At 36.2% G+C, this 26,702-nt stretch overlaps 1 protein-coding gene across 1 annotated transcript in view; it reads left to right on the top strand.

The window, feature by feature from the left end:
* The window catches only part of Grip (Glutamate receptor interacting protein), a 144,368-nt gene extending 121,245 nt beyond the window's left edge, over positions 1–23,123 (top strand). The window contains exons 9-13 of the mRNA XM_089096409.1: positions 706–900; positions 1,460–1,570; positions 9,846–10,246; positions 12,509–12,631; positions 22,097–23,123. Coding sequence (XP_088952535.1) covers positions 706–900; positions 1,460–1,570; positions 9,846–10,246; positions 12,509–12,631; positions 22,097–22,192 — 926 coding nt within the window. The 3' untranslated portion in view covers positions 22,193–23,123. The remainder of the gene's footprint in view (positions 1–705; positions 901–1,459; positions 1,571–9,845; positions 10,247–12,508; positions 12,632–22,096) is intronic.
* The last annotated feature ends 3,579 nt before the right edge of the window (positions 23,124–26,702 follow it).

Here is a 26,702-nt window from a genome sequence, read left to right as displayed (position 1 = left end):
GATGAACCAAAAGGATTAGTTTCTAAATTTGTTAGTTCCTTGCCCCTTTCAAGCAAAATGTTTCTGCCCCTCCCTAAGTAATTTAAGTTTTCCATAATCAGTTGTAAGATATATATATATACGAGATATATAGATATATAGATATATAAATATATATATATATATATATATATATATATATATATATATATATATATATATATATATATATATATATATATATATATATATATATATATATATATATATATATATATATATATATATATATATATATATATATATATATATATATATATATATATATATATATATATATATATATATATATATATATATATATATATATATATATATATATATATATATATATATATATATATATATATATATATATATATATATATATATATATATATATATATATATATATATATATATATATATTTATTTATAACTATAGTTATTATAAAATATAACTATAATAGGCAAAATACTATAATAATGTTCCCTTCAATATGAATTTTCCACATTCCTCAAAGAAAGGGTCCCAAGTAATCCCAAGTGAACCACAGTGGACTTTAATGCCCACTTTGGAAATCAAAATCCTATATTGTGCAATTTCGCTATGGCCTACAGCCAAGCCTTGCTTTTAAATGGAAAGTAAACTAAGAATCACTTTAGAGTTATTTAATCTTTTTATAGAGGACGTTGTACATCATCAACTTCATGTTGAGGTAGACAGAGAAGATTTTATTTTCCATTACGGAAATTCAATCCCTTCGGTAGATAGCGCTGTTGAGTCTTGGGACAGTGGTGGATTTGCTCCGTCGTCAGCACCTCTTAGCGTCTCTTCGCCGTTACCTGATATTACACCAATGGAACCCATTTATTCATCAGGTATTTTTACTTTTATTCTTCTTTAGCTTTATTTTAAAGAGAGTAAGGAAATAGAGAGCAAATTAGAGCTAGATACTGATTTCTTTTGGGTGTTTTTTTGCGGTTGTCAGGTTCTGTGTTCAATGGAACTTTGCAAATTAAAAATCCGTCTTTTAAGTTTTACCTCATCCAATGAAAACCAGGAAATAACACAAATATTTTAGCCGGACCTTTGCTCAGTCCTCCTCAGTCCAAAAGGAAAAGAATACAAAACGGAAAAAAATCCGCAAAAAGAAATAGAAGACAAAGTAAAAAAAAAAAAAAATGAAATAGTACCCCAATGGCACCAGCAGCAAAAAGGGATAAAAAAACAATCCTGATTTCAGAATAAATAATTAAACATTCATTTGGGAATTAGTTGTTTAAGGCGCTTAGATGAACTGGTTTCTTGCCAGAATCACTGGCTAAAAATATTTCTCTCTCATTCATTCTCTGTTTTTTTTTTTTCTTCCGTTCTTAGTTAATATTATCATTTTATGTGCTATATGCATCAATTGATGTTTTATTTACACTTTGACAGACACTTCAACTGTGCGACGAAAAGCAAATTGTCGATCATCAAGTAGTACGAGAGATTCACACTCTCCGTGGGCTGGAAGCTCAAATAGCCTAGAAAGTCACACTAAGTCAGGTAGAGGTAATTTTATGATAAAAAATAGGTCATGAATTTTTCTCGGCTGTTCTTTTTAAATTTGCTGATTCTAGCTTGCAGCATGAGTTTTGTTTGTAATGCAAGTTTTAACGTTGTATTTGAAAATATAAACATTATTTTTTTTAACCAGCCACATTTTTTGTGTAATTATTATTTTATTGACTTTTTCAAGCTTGTGCTTTTCACTTTTGCAAGGTTTGTTGAATTTCTTAGACCAGCAGTTTCTATACTTTTTACCATGATGGACTTCGAAAAACTCCGATGATTCCCCAAGATACCGTTTCAACCACTTAAAGCTAAATCTACAAAGAGTACCTAATGATGATAGTCAGATAACCGAAGGTATGCAAAGGCAGATCTAGAGCAAATCTTAGGGGGCCAAATATGATGATTGTGGCAATAATAGACAATTGTCAAGTTTATTTATAAGAAAAAACAGTAAAAAAAATGGAACTAGGGCACCAGAAAATTTTTGCCCCCCTCCCCTAGATCTTCCCCTGAAGATGTAGTTTAAAAAAGTGACATATGGAAATTTAAAATTAAAATTTACGTTTACAGCACATATGTTTAATATTCACAACTATACACCTTTATAACAAATGTTACAAATATTTCTTTTCCTTACTCTGCACGAGCACAACAAACATGAACAACAAGCCAAAATAATGCATAATAAATCAAAACACCGTGATCCACCGCGGATATCTTACGGTAACTTTAAGGACCCCTAGGGATCCCATGTACCATAGTTGGAAACGATTGGCTTAAAAAATTGTCCATTGGAAACTGCTATGTTGAATTTAAAGTTGCAATCTTATTATTTCTTTCTAGTGCTCACAGTCTGCGTATTATTTTTTTTTAATTTTATATTTTTTGTGAAACAATAAAGAGTATTTTAAAGAAAAACTGTCTGCACGAGAAAAGTCCTACCATACCCACTGGACCTTATCCCGTCATATTTTCACCTTTTCTATTATCTTACAAAAATTGGAAAATAATTGACACTCAGGTTATTATGAAGGCAACCAAACCAAATAATGGTTTGCCACGATTGAGATTAAAAGAACCAAATTTTGCAAGAAAGCCATCAAACAGTTGTTAGAAAGATTGGAGAAAGCTAAGAATGCTAAGAATATATTCTTAGTATCTAATAAAAGCAAAATGAATATCACAAAAAAATATCATTATAATTTATAGTTCTTATCGAATTGATTTTCTATTAGTTTATTGATTCCACTTTTTTTTGGAATTATAATTCAATTTTGTTAATAAGCGAGCAGAAGAGGGGAGTTTCTTGTCGCAAGGGCCGTTGTACCTGCCGGGAGTGTTACTCGCTTAAATTGTGGGGATCTGGTAGCAAGAAACTACGCTTCGTTCCCTTATTGGTATCTAGCTCTTATGATATGTTGCCGAGTATAATCGAAGCTAAAAAAGACTCCTCTACGATGCGGCCGTACCTGGGACTGAGCTTCCGAGAAGACAGGGGCCGAAGGCTTTGGAAAGCCATCTGAAGGATAAGTTAAGCATATTCGTGAAATGTGACGATGAAGACATAGACCTATTGACGTTTGTAATTCGTTATCCGAATGATGTACCTGTCATCCCTGCTTTGGTTTATTCGAGTTTGAACGCAAAATTGAATAGAATGGAACACTTCCTAAAGACTGTTTCAAGTAAGTTCGATTCGTATGGTAATCACTTTCCACCACTGCCTGCCTGTGCGACGCCGTCAACTGACGCCGTCAACGTCAACTGACCACTGTTGTTGTCTCTGAAGTGCCGCAAACACTAAATGATCCGATAAAACGAAAAGAAGTGCTCGATAAAGTAAGCTGTCATGATGCAGTTACCAAGCTGAGTTTGCGAGGTGACAAATGGCTAATTAATGTTGAAAAATCTGCTGCTGAAGAATTCAAAGACTCAATTTCAGTGATTTTAGCAGAATCTCCATCCAAGGTGATCACTAAGCGGTTTTTCGTGATAGTCAGAGGAATATCGAAGGACTTAGACTTCTCATTCTTTCAAGAATATCCAGGTCTGGTGGAAGCTATGTGGCTTTGTGACACTGGGACGGTTAAGCTTGAGTTTTGTTGCTCCGATTCAAAAGCCAAGGCTATGAAAAATGGTGTTAAACTTGAATATGAATATTTATTTGTGAAAGAATATCTGAAGGCTCCTCAGTACTGTCTCAAATACGGTTCGCCAGACCATAGAGTAGCTGATTGTACAAGTTTTGTTGCAAAGTGTGCACGCTGTGCGGGTCCTTATATTTCCACCAAGGATTCTTCCTGCCAACTTGATGCAAGATGCGCCAATTGTAGTGAAAATCATGCCTCCTTTAGTCTTAGATGCTGAGAGATATCATTGCCAAGAAGAAATGATTGTGCCTGTTTCGATTGTATCGCTTAACATAAATGGTACTCGTTTAAAGGAGCATATGATTGATGAATTGTGTGACCGGTTTGACATAGTATGCCTTCAAGAACATCTCCTGACTTCTACTAGTATTAATGTGTTAAAAAGGAGTCGCAGTCATTCCGTTTTTGCAACTAATGCTGAGGTCACTTTTGGTAGACCTTCTGGAGGCCTCGCGTTCAGAGTCGCAGTCATTCCGTTTTTGCAACTAATGCTGAGGTCACTTTTGGTAGACCTTCTGGAGGCCTCGCGTTCATTGTTGAGAATGACCAGAGGTTGTTCTCTCTAGTGTGTTTTCATAATGATAAATTCATCCTTGCGGTTCGGTTTGGTAATACTGTGCTGATAAATGTGTATCTCCCGTGTAACAAAAAAAATATTTCCGCTTTAAACGCGTATATGAAAGCCTCGGCAAATCTTAAGGCTATTCTTGCGTCTGTTGTATCGACTGGTTATGATTTAATAGTGGTTGGTGATTTCAACACAGATATTACAAGTCAGTCAGTTCGATTCGATATAGTCCTTGATGCTTTTTCTGCTTAGAAAATAGTCGAGAAAAGTGTTGATTATTCGTATATTCACCAATCTGGAAGTTTGTCTAATATTGACCATGTAGTTTCCTCGCCAAATATTAATGTATCGAATGCTCTTGTTCATGAATACGATCGTGATATTGACCACCTCCCGATTTCGTTCTCTGCTTCAGTAGTTGCTTCCCGTTCTACTAGACCATTTACACAAAGTTCTAAGTGGTTTTACAGGAATAACTGGAGTAGAGCTAATTTTATACTTTATATTACTACGTTGTCCGCGTTATTGGGTTCTATAAAAGTTCCTTACCATTTGCTTCAAGTTACTGACCGTTTCTCAAATAATAAGCAGTCTCTAAATGAATATTATGATAAAATAATTTAGTGCTTAAAACAAGCAGAGGCGACTACTGTTCCTCTAGAAAAAATTAAAGTTAAAACTAGAAAACCAGAATGGGTTTCGGGCCCAGAATTAAAAGTTGTAAAGAATAAAGCTAAGTTTTGGCTACGAATATGGGTGTCTTGCGGTCGGCCAAATCGAGGAGTTGTCTTCGATCTGAAGCAAAGCACCAAGTGTGCTTATAAAAAACGTTTACAGCAGTTTAGGGTATCTGATTTTGATTGTCCTGCGTCGAGAAGGGAGTGGTAGTGCTCTGATGTTCTGAATTCGGATAAGCTTAGTAGTGAGTTTTCCGAAAGTCCTACAGCAGTTTATGCTTGGGTATCGTATTATATTGATATTTTCGGCAAGGTGAACCAGGAAGCTGAAAAGCTTTTTAGTAATCTTCTTGAGTCGTGCTTGCCTAGTCGTATTTCTCAGAGTAATGTATTACCAGTTTCTACTGTTGATATTGGTCAAGCTATTAAGAACATGCAATCTAGCTCTGTTGATCAAGACAGAATTTCTTCTTGTCATCTAAAAGTAGTTTGCCCAACTTGGATTGATCACCTTCAGCTACTGTTTCAGATGTGTTTATCTACTTGTATGGATCCCAACAGTTTTCTCTGTGGCACAGTCACCTCGGTTTTGAAGCGTGGAAAAACTTCTTCAGAGTGTAGTTCTTACCGGCCAGTGACTGAGTCATGTGCTCTTAGAAAAAGTTTTGAACATGTTATTCCACTTTTTGTTTTAGAAAATACTGACTTCGGTAAAAATCAGATTGGTGTTCAAAATAGGCTGGGGTTTTCGCATACTTATCATGTTCTCTGGTCTCTTCTCCTGAAATCTGCAAAGAATCAATCTCTTCTTCATATCTGTGCTCTTGATCTTTCGAAAGCCTTCAATAGTATAGTCCACTCACATGCACTCTATTCACTTTTTTTCAATAATATTAACCTTTCTATTGTTGTTTTGTTACGGTACTGGTATTCTAACTCTTTTATTCGAGTAAAATGTAATGGAGTAGTTTCTGATTCAAAGGTGTTTCTTCGGCGTGGGGTCCGTCAAGGTGGTGTGCTTTCTCCAACTATTTTTAAGTTATATATTGCTCCTATCCTTTCATCCTTGCCTTTGACTTTCATTTCTGATGGAATTGATGTCTCGTATCTTGCTTATGCGGACGATGTTCTCCTTGTCAGTCGTTCTAGGGCTGGGCTCTCACATTCTCGTCAGCTAGATCTCAGACCAGTTCAGACGGATTGGGCTTATGTTGAACGTTGATAAGTGCGAATATACTTCTTTTAATTTGAGTGCGAGTCTCCCTCTTAACTGTGTTTTTTTCTCTATTCCCTCTGTCTCTTGTTTTCGGCGGCTTGGTCTTCACATTACAAATAATCTCAAAACACTTCGGCTCTGACATTTTCTAATTAAAAAATAAAAAAAATTCAGAGTGGATATTCAAAAATTGCTGCAAATAGAGGGAGGTACAATAGAAAAGCACTTTAGAAATTATTTTCTTCATTTTGTAATCATTCTCTTCTTTTTTTATCTGATTTTCTTCCGATTCTGAAGACCGAAGATCTGAATTCTATCCGAACTTATTATTTTAAATTTTCTCGGTACCTTTTGTGCCTCCCTCCGTGGTTCCGGAATCGGCATCTAATATCGCGATTCGGTTCGGCCTCCCTGATTTACGGGGAAAAGTGACTGTGCTTGCGGGAAAGCTGTCGTTATCTGCAGGTCTTACTGCGCACCATAATTTACGTCGTTTTACGTAAATATTTGTTGAGTGTGCGAGTTTGCTTTTTTTTTCTTTCTTTTTTTGTTTGTTTGTTTTTGTTCTTGCTGTACTCCACTTCTTTTTTATAGTGGGTAACAAATAAATTATTATTATTATTATAACAAAAAAACACCAATAACACCCTTTGTGCTTTCACTTTATTCTAAAAAAAAAATAATAATAAAAAAACTGGAGAATAAGCATAAATTCTGCAATATTTTAATTCAGCTGCCTGGCTTAAGATCATGCTCTTGTAAAAGCTCTAAGTGGCCTTTCTAACTTAGCATGTATACACTTGATCTACAGTGCCGTTTGCTGTACGTTCGTTTTTTTGGCGTTTTGTTTATACGTTAATATGTGTTTTTTCTTTTTTTATTTTGTTTCTTTTTTTCCTCGTTTTTACTTCGCCCAGTCTTATTTTGTTGTATGGCGGACTGTAAGTAAAATTCATTCATTTATCTACTTACTTTTTTCCTTTTTTACTGGGATGCTTTTCCTTCATTTATCTATTCTTTGAATTAAAAATGCAAATTAAGCTTCATTGGAGTTTAGAAAGTAGTTTTTTCTCAATAAATTTGTATGAACACATATTTTTAACAAGAAGTAAAGCAATTTCAGTTTAATCGTTTTTGAATCTCTATCTAAGAAAAATTCCCAAGCTCTCCCCTCACCCCTCTAGTTTCCTCAGGAAGAGAGGGAGGAGGTGGACCAAATTCTTCTAGGATGGAGTGCGGCTAAGGCTTAAGAAATGTTTTACTGAATGTCAAATCTTTTGGATGCCATGTATTTTAGCCTTTAGTTTATTTTTGGTTTTAGTTCTTACCATTCATTTTTAAATAACAATTTGCACCAATTCCCTTCATGAAGAAAATGAATAAACCCTGTTTAACCAAACTTAATGCTCATTTTCATATATCACATAATTCATATGGTATCTCAATCGTAATTCTCACATTTTCAAACAGTTCGTGGTAACGAACTGTAAGTAAGGAGCGACCCGGCTCAATGGTAACCGAAACTCTAGAAAACGATATTTTGATACCAATAGGCACATCAAAAGAATTAGATTTTAATGCTGATTTCAAATATATAAGTTTCATCAAGTTTAGTCCTACCCATAAAAAGTTACGCGCCTGAGAAAATTTGGCTGATTTTCGAAAAAAGGGGGAAAGACCGTCTAAAAGTTATTGAACCTTAATGAAAATAACACCATCATATTCAGCATATCAGAGAACCCTACTATAGAGGTTTCAAGCTCCTATCTACAAAAATTTGGAGTTTTGCATTTATTGCCAGAAGAAAGATCACGGATGCGTCTTTATTTTTTTTTTTTTCCCAGGGGTGATCGTATCGACCCAGTGGTCCTAGAATATTGTGGGAGGGCTCATTGGAATGGAAATTAAAAGTTTTAGTGCCCTTTTTAAGTGACAAAAAAAATGGAGGGCAACTAGGCCCCCTCCCACGCTCATTTTTTTCCCAAAGTCACCCGATCAAAATTTTGAGATAGCCATTTTGTTCAGCATGATCGGAAATATGATAAATATGTCTTTTAAGTTGACTTAATCCCCCGAAGTCCCCGGAGGGAGGGCTGAAGGTTATGAACTTTACCCAATGTTAACATATAGAACTGGTTATTGGGAAGTATACAGACGTTTTCAGGGGGATTTTTTCTGGTAGTGGGGGGATGGGGGTGGGTCGGGGGATATGTGGGAGGATCTTTCCATGAAGGAAGTTTTCATAGGGGAAGGGACATTGCTATGAAAGGGCGCCGGATTCCCAAGCATATTTAAAAAAAAGATCAGAAATTAAATGAAAAAAAACAAGTTTTTCAACTGAAAGTAAGGAGCAAGATCAAAACTTAAAACAAACAGAAATTATTACGTATATGATTGGGTTCAGCTCCTAGTCAATACCTCTCTCTTTAAGCCAAAGATTTTTTAATACTTTCATAAGAGCTATTTATTCTAATTAACGGCCTTTTTGATTAAGGGGTCATTTTTAAAGAATTGCACCAAAATTCGAACTTCAGCTTAAAGAGCGAGATATTGACTAGGGGGCGAACTCCCTAATATACGTATTAAAAATAAATGAATATAGAAGTTCGTTATGTAAGTTAATTCGTAAGTTACGTGTATTTATTACTAATAAAAACGTTCGGAAATAAAATTAAATAACTTTCGAGAAAGCCATTTAACCAAATAAAAGTAAAATTAATATCCAATTTTTTTTTAATTATTCATGTATGGTGAGCTAAAATCAAAACCTGCATTAATTCAAAAACGTTCAAAAATTAAATAAAAAAACAAGTTTTTTTATTGAAAGTAAGGAACGACGTTAAAACTTAAAACGAACAGAAATTTTTCCGTATATGAAAGGGAATGTCCCCTCCTCAACGCCTCGCTCCTTACGCTAAAGTTTGACTTTGTCACAACTCTATTTTATTCAAATGAAAAACTTTATCTTAAAGAGCAAGGTGTTGAGGAGAGGACAGCCCCTTTCATATACGGAATAATTTCTTTTCGTTTTAAGTTTCAACGTCGTTCCTTATTTTCAGTTTAAAAACTTGTTTTTTTTTTGTATCTCAAAGTTCATGTGTCACTTATATAAAAATAGTTACTAAGCTTGATAAGAGAATACTGGCATATTTGTAGTCCCGATTAGTTTTAAAGAATTTCGAGAAATTGTGACAAATTTAAAGGCGGGAATTCAATAAGCGTCGATGGGCTTCATCAACATTCTCACTAATTCAATTCATCTACAATCTACACCCACACTTCAATAAGTGCAGATCTGAGAATTCTTTATATTGAGATGCCTCATTTTCAGAATTAAGGTATCGCTTTTCCTTATTTTAAGGGTTGCCCAGCTTTTCAACTTGAATATGTGTGTGGAGAATGGCATGTTTCTATGCCCCTGCTATGTGTGGGGTATGTCCCTTCTCCTCACCTATGGTAAAGCTCAAAATCTCACTTCCAATCTTCTGTAAATTATGAAAATTTTGAACATGCTCTATCAATTTGCATGAGAAGTGCTTGCTAAGTCGTTTATTTATTCACTTATCAGTTTAAGCTGCATTCAGCTACAATTCAAGTGGCTTATAAGAAAACTTAGATGGGGATAAATTCTTCATTTCTTTTATTTAATTTTTAGGAAAAATATATTCTGAATGGCCACCACCACCATCTGATCTAGCAAATGCGAGACAAGCAATGAAAAACAACTCAAATAATTCTTTAGAAGCTACCGAAAAGTCATTGCCACAAATACCTCGCTGTTGTACTTTGCCTAGCCGACGAAAGAATATTCTTTTACACCCGGAGCTAGAACTGAAAACTTCTCAAGATTCTACATACGGGTCGTTCTGTGGCATGAAACTACCACCTGACTGTGAGATATACCATGTTGTATTGGAGAAAGACTCAGTTTATGAAGATTTTGGCTTTAGTGTTTCAGACGGACTATATGAGAAAGGTGTGTTCGTGAATAGGATACGAAAGGGTGGTCCCGCCGAAGCCTCTGGAATACTTAAGCCCTTTGACAGAATCTTACAGGTACAAAAATAAATTTATTAGTGTTAGGAACTTCGGTCATGCAAAGGAAAAATCACGTAGGTGGAGAGTCCTTTACAGTGGCGGATCTAGGGGGACCCCTAGCCTAGTCTAAAGTAGTGTAATTTACTTAATTAACTCAAGTTTGCGTTAATTAAACTTGCTCATAACGCAAGTTTATAGGATCAACCTATTTTGCGCCCCCCTAAATTTTTTTTCGGGTCAACCTATTTCGCCCCCCCCCTAAAAAAATCCTGGATCTGCCCCTGGTCCTTAATTGTGGCAAACGTAAATTTGTAGTATTGTACAATACAAATTTGAAATTTGTGGTTTGAAATAGACGTACAGAGGATTCCGCCACTCGCCAGTAAAAATATTTTCTCGCCTTCGAAAAAATATTATTTAATGTTTTAATGAAAGTGCCAGTTTTAACTATTTAAGAAGTTACATTATTACTACTGCTGTATTGTTCACCCCCCCCCCCCTTTTTCATAAAAGAGTATATAATTCTATGTGTAAATTCCTTATTTTAATAATTAAGAGTGCATAGTGCTTTCTTATATATATAGAGTACCCTTCTAGGTATACCTGACGACGACCCATGCTCCTCATCTATCCCACTCCATTCAGAGCTTCACTCTTCGATCCCTCCCATGAAGTTCGCAATTGTGATTTTTTTATAATGGGCTCTTCTTTTCCATTGGAAGAGAAACTTTTTTTTTTTTTTTTTTTTTTTTTTCTTTTTTTTTTAACCCTGGTGTTAGCCTTTCTTTCGCTATTCAGCTAAAAAGTTGGATCGGATAATTTTTTTTGCACAGCTTCTTCGATCTACGGTCACTCGAAAAAGTACCTAAAACTCCATAGATTTTTATTCTAGAAACGCTTGTGCTATTTTGCCAAATTTTGAGTGACGACCATAAGAAAATATTATTTGCCTTAGCTATTTTCAGTGGCGTCAATGAGAGGGGACAGGATAGAGGCCTCCACCTCCATTTAGATTTTTGTTGGCTACACCTTCCCTAGATTTTGAAAATACATTTTTGGGGGGTATTTTCATTAGAAAATACCTTTTTGGGTATTTTCATTGAAAAAATCGGAAAAAACGACAAATTTGCCCCTCCTAGATATTGCAAATGCGAAATGTTCCATACTCCTCATAAACTTTGATTAATTGACGCCACTGGCTATTTTACTTTTTACAACTTTGATGCACCTTTGATTTTTACTTTTACAACCCTCCATTGGTGGGACCAATGCACCAAACCATTGCAACTGAACCCCGTGCAACTGAAACCATCAAATTGACTCTCTTGCATATGAACCTCATGCAAATGAACCCTCGCGATAGTTGGACCATATTCCCCTTCCCCTCCCCTTTCTTTGAAGTAGATGGCTGAAGCTCGTCTTAAAATAACGGTCTGTCAACGTACCTGGGGAAAGTTTATATTCCCCTTGCTAACCTAACAATCTAAATATTACAAATAGAAAGTGAACAAAAAACACCTATATTCTATTTAGTATGTATTTATTTCGGCTATAACGATGCAGAAGATGTTATGTAATACTTTCGTGAAGCTAATAATTGAAACCAACCCTGCTAGACCCAACACGCTCAACCGATTAGCCCCATTTTATTGCACATACAGTAACATTTTCAGCTTTCATAAAGGCTAAAACTTTTATGTTTTTCCAAAATGTGGTATTCCACTTTTTCTGAGTTGGTGAAATTAGGAATTATGTATATTTTCTATTAGAAAATCATTTTTAAAAAACTTAAATATTTAAAGCAATAAGGGCCACAAAATCAAAGTATTTTTTTACCCTGAACACATCTTAGGTATGTTCATACCTGAATGCTATGATTTTTAGATATTTTTCTTTTGGCTATTAATTTTAGTTCGTAGGTTTTTATGTCAGTACTACATTTCTCTCAGTTTCTTTTTTACCTTGGCTCCCACCACTACCAAATAACTGCATAAGAGCATATGCATGTCTCTTTCATTAAGAGTCAAATTCCCGATTTTCCTTGGATTTTATGATATATACCGTTCCATCAGCCTCCAGTTACTCATTTCAAAGGATCAGATTCAATTTTAACTGTCCTTGGCACTTTAGCAAAATTATTTGTACAGCAATTAATCGCTAATAGTAGTACAAAATTCCGAGAAATATTTTTCATCTTTTTGATTTTCCTGCATAATCCTGGCCATGTAACATAATACTTTTTTAAATACGACAACATCTAGCAACCTTGTAATATTTCAGGTGAACAATACACGGACCCACGATTTTGATTGCTGTTTGACAGTTCCTTTGATTGCTTCAGCTGGTGAAAACCTGACACTAGTTGTAATGAGACATCCTAATTCAACCTTCGAAAAATTAAAAGTAAGTGTGTTATTTTTTTAACACAATTGTTTTGTGTTAAAACAATGTTGTTACAACAATGTTGTTTTAACAACAATGTTGTTACAACATTGTCTTGTTGTTAACACAATTGTTTAACAAAACAAGCGATTTACAAAATACACAAAGATAATGATTGCTTAAAAGCAGAATGTTGAAGTTAAATAGTTTAGAATGAAAAGAACACAGATCTTGTATTGGAAGGCTTGTTTGTGGGAGGAGGGGAGAAGAATATACCCAAAAATTAATACGAACGGAATCTACAACGTAATGGTTTTCACGAAGTATATATAAATTAATTTTATTTAAAGAAAATGACTAGAACTTGCTATAGATTTATTTCATGTGACCACATATAAGAAAGAAAGAAAATGAAATAAATGGGTATTCTATTTAATCTAAAAAGGTCAAGAAGAAAAAAAGTATGCTGGACAATTAGTAAAAATTAGTGTATGAACAAAAAAAAAGTATAAATTTGGGACTATTATTCATTTTCATGCTTAATATTATACATTTTTATGTTTAATTCTAACAAGCCCCTTCCCCCTATATAAATAAAAATCAAAATCTTAACAGATTTTTCTAATAATAGCTCTTTTACAATTTTTTGTATTTTTTTCTTATAAAAGGCAATATAAAATAAAGTTTTTAGGTTACCCTAACTGTACGCTCATCTTATGCAGTTTCCAGACTATCCTCATCAAAGGATCTTATTGTAGGGCTGGAGTGCTAGAAGCCTCAAAAAATCTATTTTTAGGCTAAAATTTTTCAAAATTTTGAGAGATCAAGGCAATACGGAGGGGGTATTTATCCTCTAACCAATACTCATCTGCAAGAATACATTTGGACTAAGCCCGCAATACAGATGCTTAGCCGTGGGAACTCCCATCAACGCCATAGATCAACGACATCTATGTTATATACAGAGTTATTGTAGCTGATTTTGCATCTTTGCCCTTAATGAGATAAAGCTTCTGCATTACTTTGAGGTTATTTCCATATTGATTTCTAAATTCTAATTATAGATTTTTAGTTGAGTAGTATTTGAGAGATCTTCTATAATTCATAGTGTATGTTTTTCTCTCTGGGTATTTTCACCAGCGCCATCTTTTTTTTGTATAGATTGGCTCGCCATCTATTGTGCTATGTTTATATAGCACTATCTTTGTTGCCACTTGTGCATATGTTTCTTCTGAATAAGTAAAATCCTGTTGACTGGACGGATCACTTGGGATCAAGCAGAAGAGAGGGGAGAATCTGCCAGAAGTGCCTTATTGGTACCTGCCGGTTAATTAGCCTTAAATTGCAGGGAACAGGTGAGCAGGTCTCGATGCTTCCCTTGCTCCCGGTGATCTCTTGCTCCTGATGTTTCCCTTGCTCCTGGTGTTTTTAGGGGGTTTGAATGCGTTCGACCAATAGGTCAAGGCGTTTTGTGATAGATCTTTCTATAAGCTCCACGATTTTGCACTGTTTTCAAAAATAAGGTGGCATTGGTGCATCAAAAGACCAAGACAGCCCCCCTCTTGGATCTGGCATGAATCTGGTGCATACCCAAACTCCCCTTCCTGTACATTACTGACCATGATTAACCTGACTCTTAATGGCAAAAGCAGCAACAGCAACGCCTACCCGAAAGAAAACAGGAGTCAGACTTAAGTTGCTTTGTGTGTCTTGCCACAAACATGTGCCCTCAAACTCCGTGGAATGTAGCAAATGTAAGGAATGAACTCACGCATTTTGTGCAGGAATTAGACTCACAAAGAGTTATATTCCGGATCCTAAATGGAGTTGTGTTGCGTGTTCCCCGAAAGGTGAACCAGAAGGAGTAACTCCTGCTATGAAGAAGGACGTGCGGAAAACCAGGAGTTTGAAGAAAGCAGCGACGCAACCTACATGCCAATCAATTATATCCACCGCTAATGATGTGGTAATGGACAATTTGAATTCTTAAAACCCGCTTCATCCCACATCCGGCGTAAAAACTCAAACTAAGGTAACTACTTTCTCAAATTGTTCAGCATTTGAAAATGGACGACAAAAGCAGTCCGAAAAATTTGGAACTAGCCCAGCAGTAACGAGGTGCTCTCTCTCCAAGGCGACGCTAGTACCATCTACTGAGCAAAATTGAATCACAGCGCTTGACCTTTACGGATTTGATAGACGGCAGCACACGAAATTAACAAAAGCAAATCAGACGATAAATGTCTTTCCTGTCAGTGATTCAAATTTTGATTCGAGTTTTTCCCGTTTCTGGGAGAAAGAAATACTACGGCCGTCGACCCCGTTCGTGGAAAGCGACAGAAGGGAAACTGAAAACGCTTACCTTGCCCACTCTAACACGTTTGAATGTCTAAGAGCCTCCCCTCTGGCAGCAAGTTCGATGTTGTGGGATGACGCAGGAACAACGCCCTACGAGGTTCTACAGGCCCGTTCTAGGAAACCGGCTTTAGCGGAAGAAAACCGTCTCTTATCGTCCGTCATTCACCACCCACCAAAGTTCGATACTCAACTTGTGGAACCGCCTTTCAAAAACGGTGTCCTGGTCATAGCAAGCTTCAACTGCTCTAGTCTTAATGTTGATACCTCCGTTCGTAACCCAGAAGACTCTCTGGAATTTGCAATGATTAACGCTCTTTCAGGAAGAATTGAGCAGCAGAATCAGACCATTCTCGATCAAAGGGCACTGATTGCGCAGCTTTCTGCTTCCAACACGGTATACAAGCAACAAATACTTGAAATGACGGAAATGCTTCTAAAGAACAATCAATCGCAACTTGAAAACCGATCATCGGTCCAGCCTGAAAAGAAGATTGCGAGTACGATGACTGATCCTCATGAGACTATTAGTGTCCGAAATGTCCTGCGATTAGTCAATCCGACTCCAGGAGCACCAGCAACAGAAGAACCCAGCAACTCAGGTCAAGTTCCACTCAGAAATCCTGACATTGAAGAAGGCACGAGGGGAGCAGAACAAGACAGATCAGTCATTGTACTCAGTCAACCTGTCAAAGCATTCCAAAATACGCAAACTGAGTGCATTTATTTTAAAAAAGGTCACTGCAGATGGGTCAACCAGTGTCGTTTCTCTCATCTCGTTGAGACTCCTCCAGTTTGTGAACATCACTCCGCTCAAGATGGTTGCCAAAACGCCAAGTCAGCAAAATGCAAAAAACTGCATCCTGAAAAATGTAAGAGATTTGCGGACGGGCGTTGCACCAAAGGACAACGATGCAACTTCTTTCACCCAATCAAACCAGCACTAAACCACCAGAAAACGAGAACGGACACGGAACAAACAAGTTAAAAAACCTATATGCACCCGAATCATCACCCATCGACAGTCAACAACTACAATCACTTCCGGACTCGCTTTTTCTACAACAGTGGATTCTCTGGCATAGCAAACACCAACCACCAACCAGAATCATCAAAACCATGGACCTGCTTAAGACCGTCAACCAGAAGAGAGGAGGACCAGGAGAGAGAAGAACGAGTGGTACGAAAAACACAAAACCCAATCACCACCATCCAAATCGTATTTACCAAGAGCAAAGGACTTCCAGAACAAATCAAACCCATACTTACCGACCTACCGTATCTCCCACCACTCTGCTAGAAACACTGGTGTAGAAACAGAAAAACACGCCCTGTTACAACGATTCATACTTAACCTTTACCACCTGAACCCACCACCTCCAAGTCTAACTTCAACTCTACCACAAACAGCAAACGCTCCTTCATACCTACCAAGTGATAATGAACATCAGTCCTGGATGACGTATTACAAGAAAGTCCCTCCGCCGGCACAGACAAGTAACTGTCACGCGGTAAGGACCCAAACCTCTGATCCTGTAAAAATGAAATCAAGATTAAACCGGAATTCAGAATTTCCCTCTATATTACTGTCGAACGTCCGGTCAATAACAAACAAAATCGAGGAACTGGAAATCTTAATGCGAGGTAAACAGATCGATGTGGCCTGTCTTACCGGAACTTGGCTTACAAATAGCAGTATACTCAGCCTCGATGGCAACAATGCATACATATTACCTCGGAAGTCAGCAGACGAAAAAAAAGAAGAAATCAGCCACGGTGGAGGAGTTGGTCTTATCTGCTGAAACGATACGCCCAGCCGAATACTCGATTCTCCAATACCCAAGTCCCCAGAACTCGAAGTGCTATGGGTCTGGGTAAGACTGCGTGTCCTACCAAGGGGATTGTCATCCCTCATCTTTGGAGTCGTGTACTACCCACCCAAAGTCCCATTCAGGAAGACTCTAGTCAACTACCTACAATACTCTGCCGACCACCTCCGGAGTAAATATCCCTTTGCCGGAATTGTGATATGCGGAGACTTCAATGATATTAAGCCTTCCTGGATAGAGTCCAGCCTATCACTGAAACAAGTGGTGAAGTCTCCAACCCGCGGCAGTAACCTACTTGACATGGTCTTCACTAACCTCGAACAGTACTACAAAGAGCCAGAAATCACAGCAACCATAGAAGTGATCACCTAACAGTGACCTGGAGACCGACGCATTCGTCACGGCGAAAGGTAATTAAATAAACAGTAACCTATCGACCGATCAGGGATGAACAAATCCCCGCCTTCAAGGGAAAGCTAACATTGCAGAACTGGACCCCTATTTACAGACTACCGTCTGCTGAAGACATGACAAATGCCTTCTGCGACCAACTTCAGAAAATGTTCGAAGAGAATTTTCCAGAAAAGAAACGGGTAGTAGGAAAGGAAACGAAACCCTGGATCACGCCAGATATAAAAGAGATTATCCTAAGGTGGGATAACTTGTACAACTCTAACAGAGCAGAGTCCAAAGAGTTGCGAAATATAGTGGTGAGAAAGATAAAGTATGCAAGGAAGCAGCACGGCCGCTTGACTGTACAGAAGCTTCTATCTTACGATTATAAAAATTCATAGCACGGTTCAGAACATTCTTGGCCGAAAGCAGAAAAAAGTTGAACTAAGAAACGAAAAAGGGGAGAAACTTACCGCTAACGCGATTAACGACCACTTTGCTACAATCTGTACAAAGTACCCTGGTCTTACATCACTTCCAGACCTTCCAAGCATTACTGAAATCCCTGTCATTGAAGCAGAAACCATCCAGACCGCTTTCTTAAAACTGGACGCATCGAAGGCCTCATTTCCTGGAGAACTGCCGATCAAACTGATCAAAGCATGCAGGAATGAGCTTGCGGTACCGTTTACTGCCGTATTAAACCAATGATTGAGTGAGGGCACCTTCCCGACACGATTCAAAACTGCTGTGGTCATTCCTATACCGAAAAAATCATCCGTCGAATCTGCAAATGACTTAAGAACCATCTCAAAGACATCGATTTTCTCAAAAGTCCTAGAAGAAATTGTCTTCAAATGGCTTTTCGAAGATATTAGTGAAAATCTTGATCCTCGGCAGTACGGCTTTCGTCCAGGTCATAGTACTGTGCATTACCTGATCCGCCTCATCAGAAACATCCTGGAGCATCTGGAGATTGACGGTGCTTATATTGACTGCATCATCGCGGACTTCGTGAAAGCGTTCGACTTACTCGACCACTCAGTTGTTATTGACGAGGCAACTTACCTTGGAGTAAGACAAATTGTCTAGCGAATGGTTGGCAGTTTCCTGACGAACCGCAAACAGAAAGTACAACTTCCCAATCGTGAAACGTCAAACATCAGGGAGCTGAGCTGTGGTGCTGCACAAGGGTCGAAGATAGGTCCTTTAGCCTTCTTTGTTAGGATCAACAAGCTTATGTGCAAAATTATGGAAAGCTAAAGATTCTCTGATGATCTCTCCACCCTCCTCCTCAGACTTCTCTCACAGAACATACAGCTAGACCCAATCCTAACAGTAATGCGAAAAATCGAGGATGAAGCAAACTAAGTGAAACTTACACTCAGTCAGGAAAAAACGGTCCTATTTAGGGTTAATTTCCTTAAATGGCCAGTTCCAGAACCGCCATGTGGTGGGCCGAAGGCTGTGAAAAGGGTGAAGATCCTTGGTGTCCACCTGGATGCTGATCTGAAATGCAATACCCAAGTATCGTCAATCGTCTCGAAGACTGCCTTTCTCCTATGATTTTTTGCCTGCCTTTGCCGCTTTTCGATGAAAACTGAGATCATGGTTGTATGCTACAAATGCTACATTAGACCGCTCACTGAATATTCCTGCCCAGTGTGGCACAGCGCACTGACCATAGATCAAAGCGACAAAATTGAAGGATTGCAGAAAAGGGCCTACGAAATAATACTGGGGGGTAGTTACGTTGACTATGAGATGAGCCTCAAAGTTCTGAAGTTGGAGTCCCTCAAAGAGAAGAGGCACACACTGGTCATGGACTTTGGTCGAAAAATCCTCGACTCACACCGCAATCTACTTCCGGATTTTGAGGCGCGCCAAACTCAGCATTCTACGAGGCTTAGAGAAATAACGAAAAACGCAGCAAAGCTGGAACGACCGCCGATCCACTCATCCGAGCGCTACCTGAAGTCATTTGGTCCATACTTCGTAAAACGCTACAATGGTGACCCAGAAAAATTGTAAATAAATCAAGTTTGAATAATTTAATTTTGTAAGTGTTTTTAAATTGTTTGACTCCCGCTGTTATTTTTGTTGTTAACAAGAATATTAAGAGAAAAATAAAGTGAATTTGAATTATTAAAAAAAATATTTTGAGTGGTGAATATCGTATGCTTGGATGCACAGAGGCAAAAGCACTGAGAGGAAACCTTTGGTGTCTTTGTTCATTTTTAAGAATTATTTTCTTGAGTAATGTCAAATTCGTTATCTATTTAAGAATGTTTCTCTTAAGCAAGAGATTAACTACATGAGACGGTCCCAACTTTGTTTCTATGTCCACAACTTTTTTCTACAAACATCTTTGTGTAACAAAAAGTGTCTTAACAACCAGACAGACTTGGTTTTTGCTAATTGTAATAGTCAATTTCCCTTTTAAGACAAGAATTGCTCAAAATTTGACATTTGCCTCTTTAAAATGGGAATTTGTGGGATTGTTGTGATCTCTTTTTCTATGTTTTTATGTTGAATTTAAAATAATATCATCGCTCTTTGTATCTTTTGAAGCTATTTAAATTTATATTTGTGGAGTGCTTCCCTCTCCCTCTGGAAAAATTTCGGGCTAACAATCCACTCTTTCGTATTTTTGTTTTTAATAATTGCAGTTGTCAATAAAGTAATATATTTACGAAATAAATTTGAGTCTGCTTGTATATTGGTTGTTATCATTACCCATTGATAGTTTCTGTTCCTTTGCTTGTATAATCTTTGGGTGACTTGAATTTCAATCCCATCTTCATTTTGGATTCATTCCTGACTGAAATTTACAGTAAAAGCTCATTTATGGATAAATAAACAACTATTTCTAGATATTCCAAAAGTTAGTCTACAGTAAGGTAAGGCTGTAGTAAGGTTTTGTTTCATCGAATGTTTCTTTTCTTTTTTTCCAAATTTCTCCTTACTGTAGCTGAATAACTTTTGTCTCCTCCCAGATTTGAACCAAGCAGTAGAAATATTGTGATTTGCTGAATATTGAAATTTTGAAGTTCGAAGAATATGAAATTTTGAGTTAGGTGTATTGTGCTTTCTAGCTTTGAACCTGCAAAATGGACGTAACTGTCCCGGGACATCTGAGCATCCATGACCTAAGGCCGACTTCAATGTTTTGTGTTCCATGCGACATTTCATCCAAGCTCTCTTTCTGGTTTAAAATAGGGATTTTATCAATATAATATTTAATCCTAGCGAGTCGAAAAAAAAATGTCAAATAGTGTGCAATATCACTAAACAGCATTTATCAGCCCAAATTCTACTCTCATATGTCTTTTTTTATTAAGTTTTTGATGATAGGCAATCTTAAGGAGGATTAAAGTGCAAGACAAACTTAAATTAAAGCCACTGTTCTTGATTCCTCGTGTTTGTTTTGATTAAATATTTATTTTACTTGGGTATTTTTTAGAAGTGTGCATAATTTCAGGAGACAAATTTTGAGTTACTAGCCGACACCTTACAGGATGAGTGGTGTTTATAAGGAGAACAGTGATAAAGGAAAGTTGGTACTTGTGTACATAATGGTACACACTCGAGAACTGAAGTTAGGCTAATCCTAATGAAATATACCAAAATATAATGAAAATATAATGCTTTAGAAAGAAACAAATTTGCACATTAGGGGGGGGGGGTAAACTATAGCGGATCGACATGCAAAATGTGTTAGCTACAATTATTTTGCATATTATGAAGTAAGAATTGTTTTCTGACTTCACGCTGTCCAAATACTTTACCCCCATCCCCCTACTAATGTGCAAATATATAGCCCAAATTATATAGAATTATATAGTTCCAATGTATTCTGGCACCCGTCACGTTTTTTCCACTGAGCGTGAGCGATTGTCTCTTAATACTGACAGATAAAACCGGTTTGTTTTCGAGTGTGTACCATTATATACACAAGTACTGGAAAGTTTATGTGATACACAAATTTTGGCCAGCTTTCTACAAGGGGCGCCAACATTAGTTAGGACAAGGGTCACAGCAAAGCATATCATTTCATCCAAATTTAGGAGGAAAGATGTTTAAACTTCCAACAATTTCATAAATTTTTCACAGTTAAGGGCGGGTATTAAAGCCAAGTATTTATTGAGTAATAGTCTTGACAAATACAGATTTCTTTTGCTCTATTCATTTTTTGAAATTTTATATTTTGTAGTTTCAATTTACACTTCTTGACGGAAATTAGAACGAAAAGAAAGCAACGCCACACTTCTTGCATTCATAATATTGGATACCTCGATCATGGTAGTGATGCTACCGAATGAGGATTTTCGGGGCTGATACCCCTTTACCTCCTGGAATATGGGAACTTCTATACAAATGCATACTTGTTTGGCTGTTCAACAGCTTAAAAAAAGGAAGTTTGGCACGGGTACAGCGGACCTCATTACTCATACAGGCATTTTTACTGGTGCTTGTATTTCAAGGCCTGTTTTCACCTTTCCTGTTTGTTACTAACACAATTATAATAATTGTTACTTGCGAATCTTGTTAAAACATAAATGTTGACAAGTGAAAAGTTAACACTACAATTCATGGAAATGATTTAGGCTACCCAAAACTTAAAATAGAACATGGTAATTAAAAGAAAAGATTTGATTTATCGTTTAAAGCTTCAGAACAAGCCACAAGATACACTACAAAACACTGTGAGCCACAAAAGTCATCCCCAATTATTTTTTAGGTCAATTTTGTCTTTTTTTTACATTTTGATTTCTTTTTATCCTGCCATCAATATCTATTGACAATATTCACCAACAACGTTTCGTTCGTTAGAGAAATATATTTTTACCAGCTGTTATATCGTTAATAAACGGAGCTTTTGCGCTAACCCAATTATTTATTTTTTTAGGATCGAACTGCTAGTCCAAGGTCACCCTGGATAGATGAAGAAGATTATAATACTGAGCTTCCTCCTTTCCCTCCTACAATTTCAACAACTCTCTAAACTCCTAAGGACAATCTTAGTTGTGAAAGTATTTTAAGCTCCTAACACTGTTTAACGATAACAGCGTCACTCTGGAAATATATCTGAAGTATGTGTGATTACGTAATGAGTTTTAGCTTGAGCCAATGATATTGTTTTGGAATCGTTTTCTGGATATTTTTTTGGAATGTGATTTTTAACATGGGTTAGAATTTGATGTCAGATGTTTTTTAAGTACCTTTTTTCATGTTTTCTTAATGGAAAAAAAAAAAAAATCAGACACCCATGATAATTTTGTTAACCCTCACAGTTATGGTAGTCCATTGTACATTTTTCACATTCTTCGTATAATATTGGTGCTGCTAATCCATGACTGCTAACTCGTGACTTCCCACTGCCTCATAAGAAGCTACGCAATAGAGCCTGCATAATTGGCCTTAATGCAAGCCGCAAAATTACGTATATTTATATAAATATCAAATATACGTATTCTGCTTTTTTGATTAAGAGATATTGAGCTTTTTGACAGAATGAGACAGAACGATTATGTATCAAGCTGGTCCTTTCCAATGGATGTACTTGCAAAGGCGTATTTGATAGGGGAGACCAGTCAAGCCTGAGAAAAAATATTTCCGTGCCTCAACATCAGAATAGTTCAGAGATATTTTCTCATTTAAATCGCTGAGAAATGCTTATCTTGAAAAGTTGTCCATGCTATTCCGTTAACTTTGAAAGACTGACAAAACATGTCGATACTGAGCGGTACGTGTAAACAGAAAATCCTACTGGGGGAGGGGGCTGATGCTGTTGAAGCCAGTTGTCATTAATGGTAATTAATTAATTTGAATTTATCTTCATCCCAAAATAGCTGATAGCGGCAAATTCTAACTTTTATATGCAAACAAAAAACGAAGGTAAAAATTAGTAACCCCCCCCCCGAAAGTCAAAAATTAGTACCCCCCCCCCCCCCAAAAAAAAAAATCCTGGATCCGCCCTTGTTTAATACCATTCCACCTGAAAAACGAATGATACAAAACTTTGGTAATCAATATTTTTTTTACTTATTTTTGTGCATATAATGCTAAAAATTAACCTATTCCCTGGTGTTTTAACAAAAATAAATAACTACAGATAAGTAATCATAAAAATGAAGTATTTTTAAAATAATGAAATATTATTGAAAAAAAATAATAAATAAATGCTTACAATTGTCTTCCTTAACGTTCTAGGAAGGATGAAAAAAATATGGCGAATGGGAATTATGCCGCCTTAATTTCAAAACAGGATTAAATAAGGAATATCGATTTACGAGCCAAATGTCGTGGTGACTTTCGGTGCTCGAGGTGACGAACCAGATAACAAGGATTATACTGGAACCCCTGAAAATTTCAGCAAGTTTGTCAATAGTACGGGTGTCAGTGGCATCGCGATTTTTTCCCTAAACTAAATCCCTCCCACTTAATTCATTAGTGCCTTTGATTTTTGTTCTAGAAATGTTGCCTACGTCACATTTCTCAAATCCAACTTTTTCCCGCGTCCGTCATACCTTGGGAATTCTTATTTCTATAACTTTTCCTTTTTTTGCGTGAGCGTATCTTGTGCTTGTGTTCTAAAGACAATAACCTTGGACTGGATGCATCCAAAAGTATAAGACAGTAAATATTGTGTCCAAATACTTATGTTGATGCATTGAATATAGCAATATTTTGTAATGTAAAAAGTTTGTAATATAATTCGCAGTGTCTAATAGGTGAGCTGAATTTTTCATGTTTTTGATTCTAGAGGATAAAAATGTTAGTATATATTTTTCAAACAATTGTTAGTCCACTTGATAACAAACGAAATAACCATATTAATTCTTTCTTCTTCTCATGTTTATACTTCAAAGAATACAGTTAAAACTTTCGATCACTTTACTTATACTTTTAAGAACAAAGAAAACAACATCTTGAAGAATACCAGCACATAAGGTCCGGAGTGTAATTCGTGTTACACTTCCCCTGTGTGAAGGTATGTCTGTATTGATATTTTTTTATGGGGAGACACCAATATTTTTGAATTGGTTTGTTTTCTCTGATTTAATACAAGTTCTATTTAATTTGTTGGTTGAGTGTGACCCCTCAGTATGGATATGGTAAGTAGTATGGTGCCTCCGTAATATCTTCATCATTATTATCTTTCATTTATTTTTGTTATATTTTATTGTGAATTTAAAGATGTTGAATGGAGAATTTAAAGATTTTATTCATTTATGTTCAGTTCAGCCGTTTGGTTATGGCTGAAAACGAAAGAGTTAAATTTATTTTATTCAGATACATTTGGTTTTTCAATAAGTTCACTTGCTTACCAATAACGAAGGCACGTACATAGGAGGGGAAGGGGAGCTTTAGCCTGCTCCTCCCCTCACAAAATCCTATTCTTTCCTATAATTTTTCAGATTTAAGTTTTATTGCAAATTTTTCCCTCTACAAATGTGGTCATCTCCAATAATTTATCATGTACGTGCCTACACCGATGTATAAGAATTTAACCAATAAAATAGATTTACATTTCTTCCCCATCTAGGTTCTCGTTTCTTCGTTACAGATCTCATTGTCATTTAGAATCTTATTGCGCTTTTATTCTTTGTTTTTATTTGTACTACTCACATACTGTTTAACTGAATTACATTTTGAGTCCGTTGGTGGGCCATCGTCATTCAAAGGCGTCTGATAGTTTGGTACTCACCAGTGACGGATCTTTTATAACAGATTTTCATATTTGATGTGTCATTTAGTTGTAAATTTGATTTTGTACGCTGTTTACTTTGCTGATATACAATTATATTATTACAATGCCTATTTTTGTCTTTCATTTATCGATAGCGCCGAACTAAAAGTTACATTTATTCAGATTTCTAAAAGTCAGTACTATCTTACGGGCACATACGTGATTTTTTTGGTGGGAGGGGGGGGGGGATATATACCGGGTGTATATGAAACCAGAACTTTCGTATAGTAAATACCCCTGGACCAACCATCTATGTACCTCACCTTTTACTTTACCAAATAATTTTTTGTTGGGTTGAACAGTTAATAGATAACAGATTTAATTCTGTAGCACTCTATAACCAATTAACTAAATAGAAAATCTGCCAAGCCGTTTCACTGGGTCTCCTTGTCACAGGGCACCCTTCCACGGTGGTACAAAACTAAAACTAAAAAAAAAAAAAGTATACATTTTGCCAGAAATATCTCTATTTACTTTATATTCCCTTTCTCCCATTTTAACCACTAAGCAATACCTTAGATTCACTCCAACGAAAAATGGCGAATTTACATAGCCTTACACGACAGTACATTCAATAATTAGATAAGGTTTTATTTCCAAATATTTTGACTCTTTGTTTCAGTCACTTTCCAATAACCCTTTTTAACTGATCAAAATTTCAAAAACACCATTACAAACCAAATAATTTATTTTCTTCATTTATACAAATTATTCCAAAACAACATGAATTTGTTGCTCTATTTTACTCCTCTGTCTAATCATTATTTCACCTTAGTTAATACATGTCATTTTTATGAATTGGGTAGATCAGTCATGAATTAGAGGCTGGATGGACACAATAATTTTCAGGCTCAAAGCGGGCGTATTTAAAGCTTTACAGCTCGACATTTTTTTAGATTAATACTCTTTTGAGCGCTTTTTTTACGTTGACTTATTGAAGTTTGACTCAATAGAACTGAACAAGTTTGAAATTATTTCCGTATTAAAACTTGCTTCGATATATAATTTCGTCCAATCTCACTTAATACGCTTATAAATGGCTGCTCTAACATTTTTTTTTGTTTTTGTTTAAAACAGACACTTTTTGAGAGTCTCGTCTTTTTTTTTAGATTAACGCTCACTTTGAGCGTTTTTTTCTTTGCACTGAATTATCGAAATTTCAGCTAAAAGAACTAAATAAGTTTGAGAATGTTTTTTTTTTTATTAAAACTAGTTTCTAGATTTAATCCCGTCCAATCTCACTTTATGTGCTTGTAGTCGGCTGGTCCAACAATTTTTTTTCTAGTCTGTTTTAAAAATTCAAAATATCGGCAAAAAATAATTTTCTTTTTCAGTGAAAAAGCTATCTTATTTTTACACGCATACAATTTTAATACACGGGACGAAAACGTTCATTCAGTCAAGCCCTTGACTCAACTGTTGATGAAAGACCACAGTGATCACTCAAAATTGCAGACAAAAGATTATTTGAGACGGGTGAAGTAAACGCATGTTCACACCTATAAGCAGCGGAAGGAACGCCTTTTTAAAATACTAGATTCTTAGTCGAAGTTTCCTTCTGCAAAATTTCCTTTGTTTAAAAACGGCAATAATACTATAAATAGTTCTGGTCGTCAAAATCTCAACATATAAATTGTTGTTTCCTAAATGTGAGCAATCCCGTCTCTCGAAATGCTGAACGTTACATTTTAAGTTCCAATTCATAACTAGAATGTCTTTCGGCCTTTTCAGTTAAAAATAAATTACTAATCTGATACCACAG

This window comes from Artemia sp. Qi Xiang Cuo, chromosome 11, assembly GCF_049724085.1.
Source record: "Artemia sp. Qi Xiang Cuo chromosome 11, ASM4972408v1, whole genome shotgun sequence".
Taxonomy (NCBI): domain Eukaryota; kingdom Metazoa; phylum Arthropoda; class Branchiopoda; order Anostraca; family Artemiidae; genus Artemia; species Artemia sp. Qi Xiang Cuo.
Note: the sequence above shows the minus strand (reverse complement) of the source record. Positions and strands in the feature narration are given on the sequence as shown.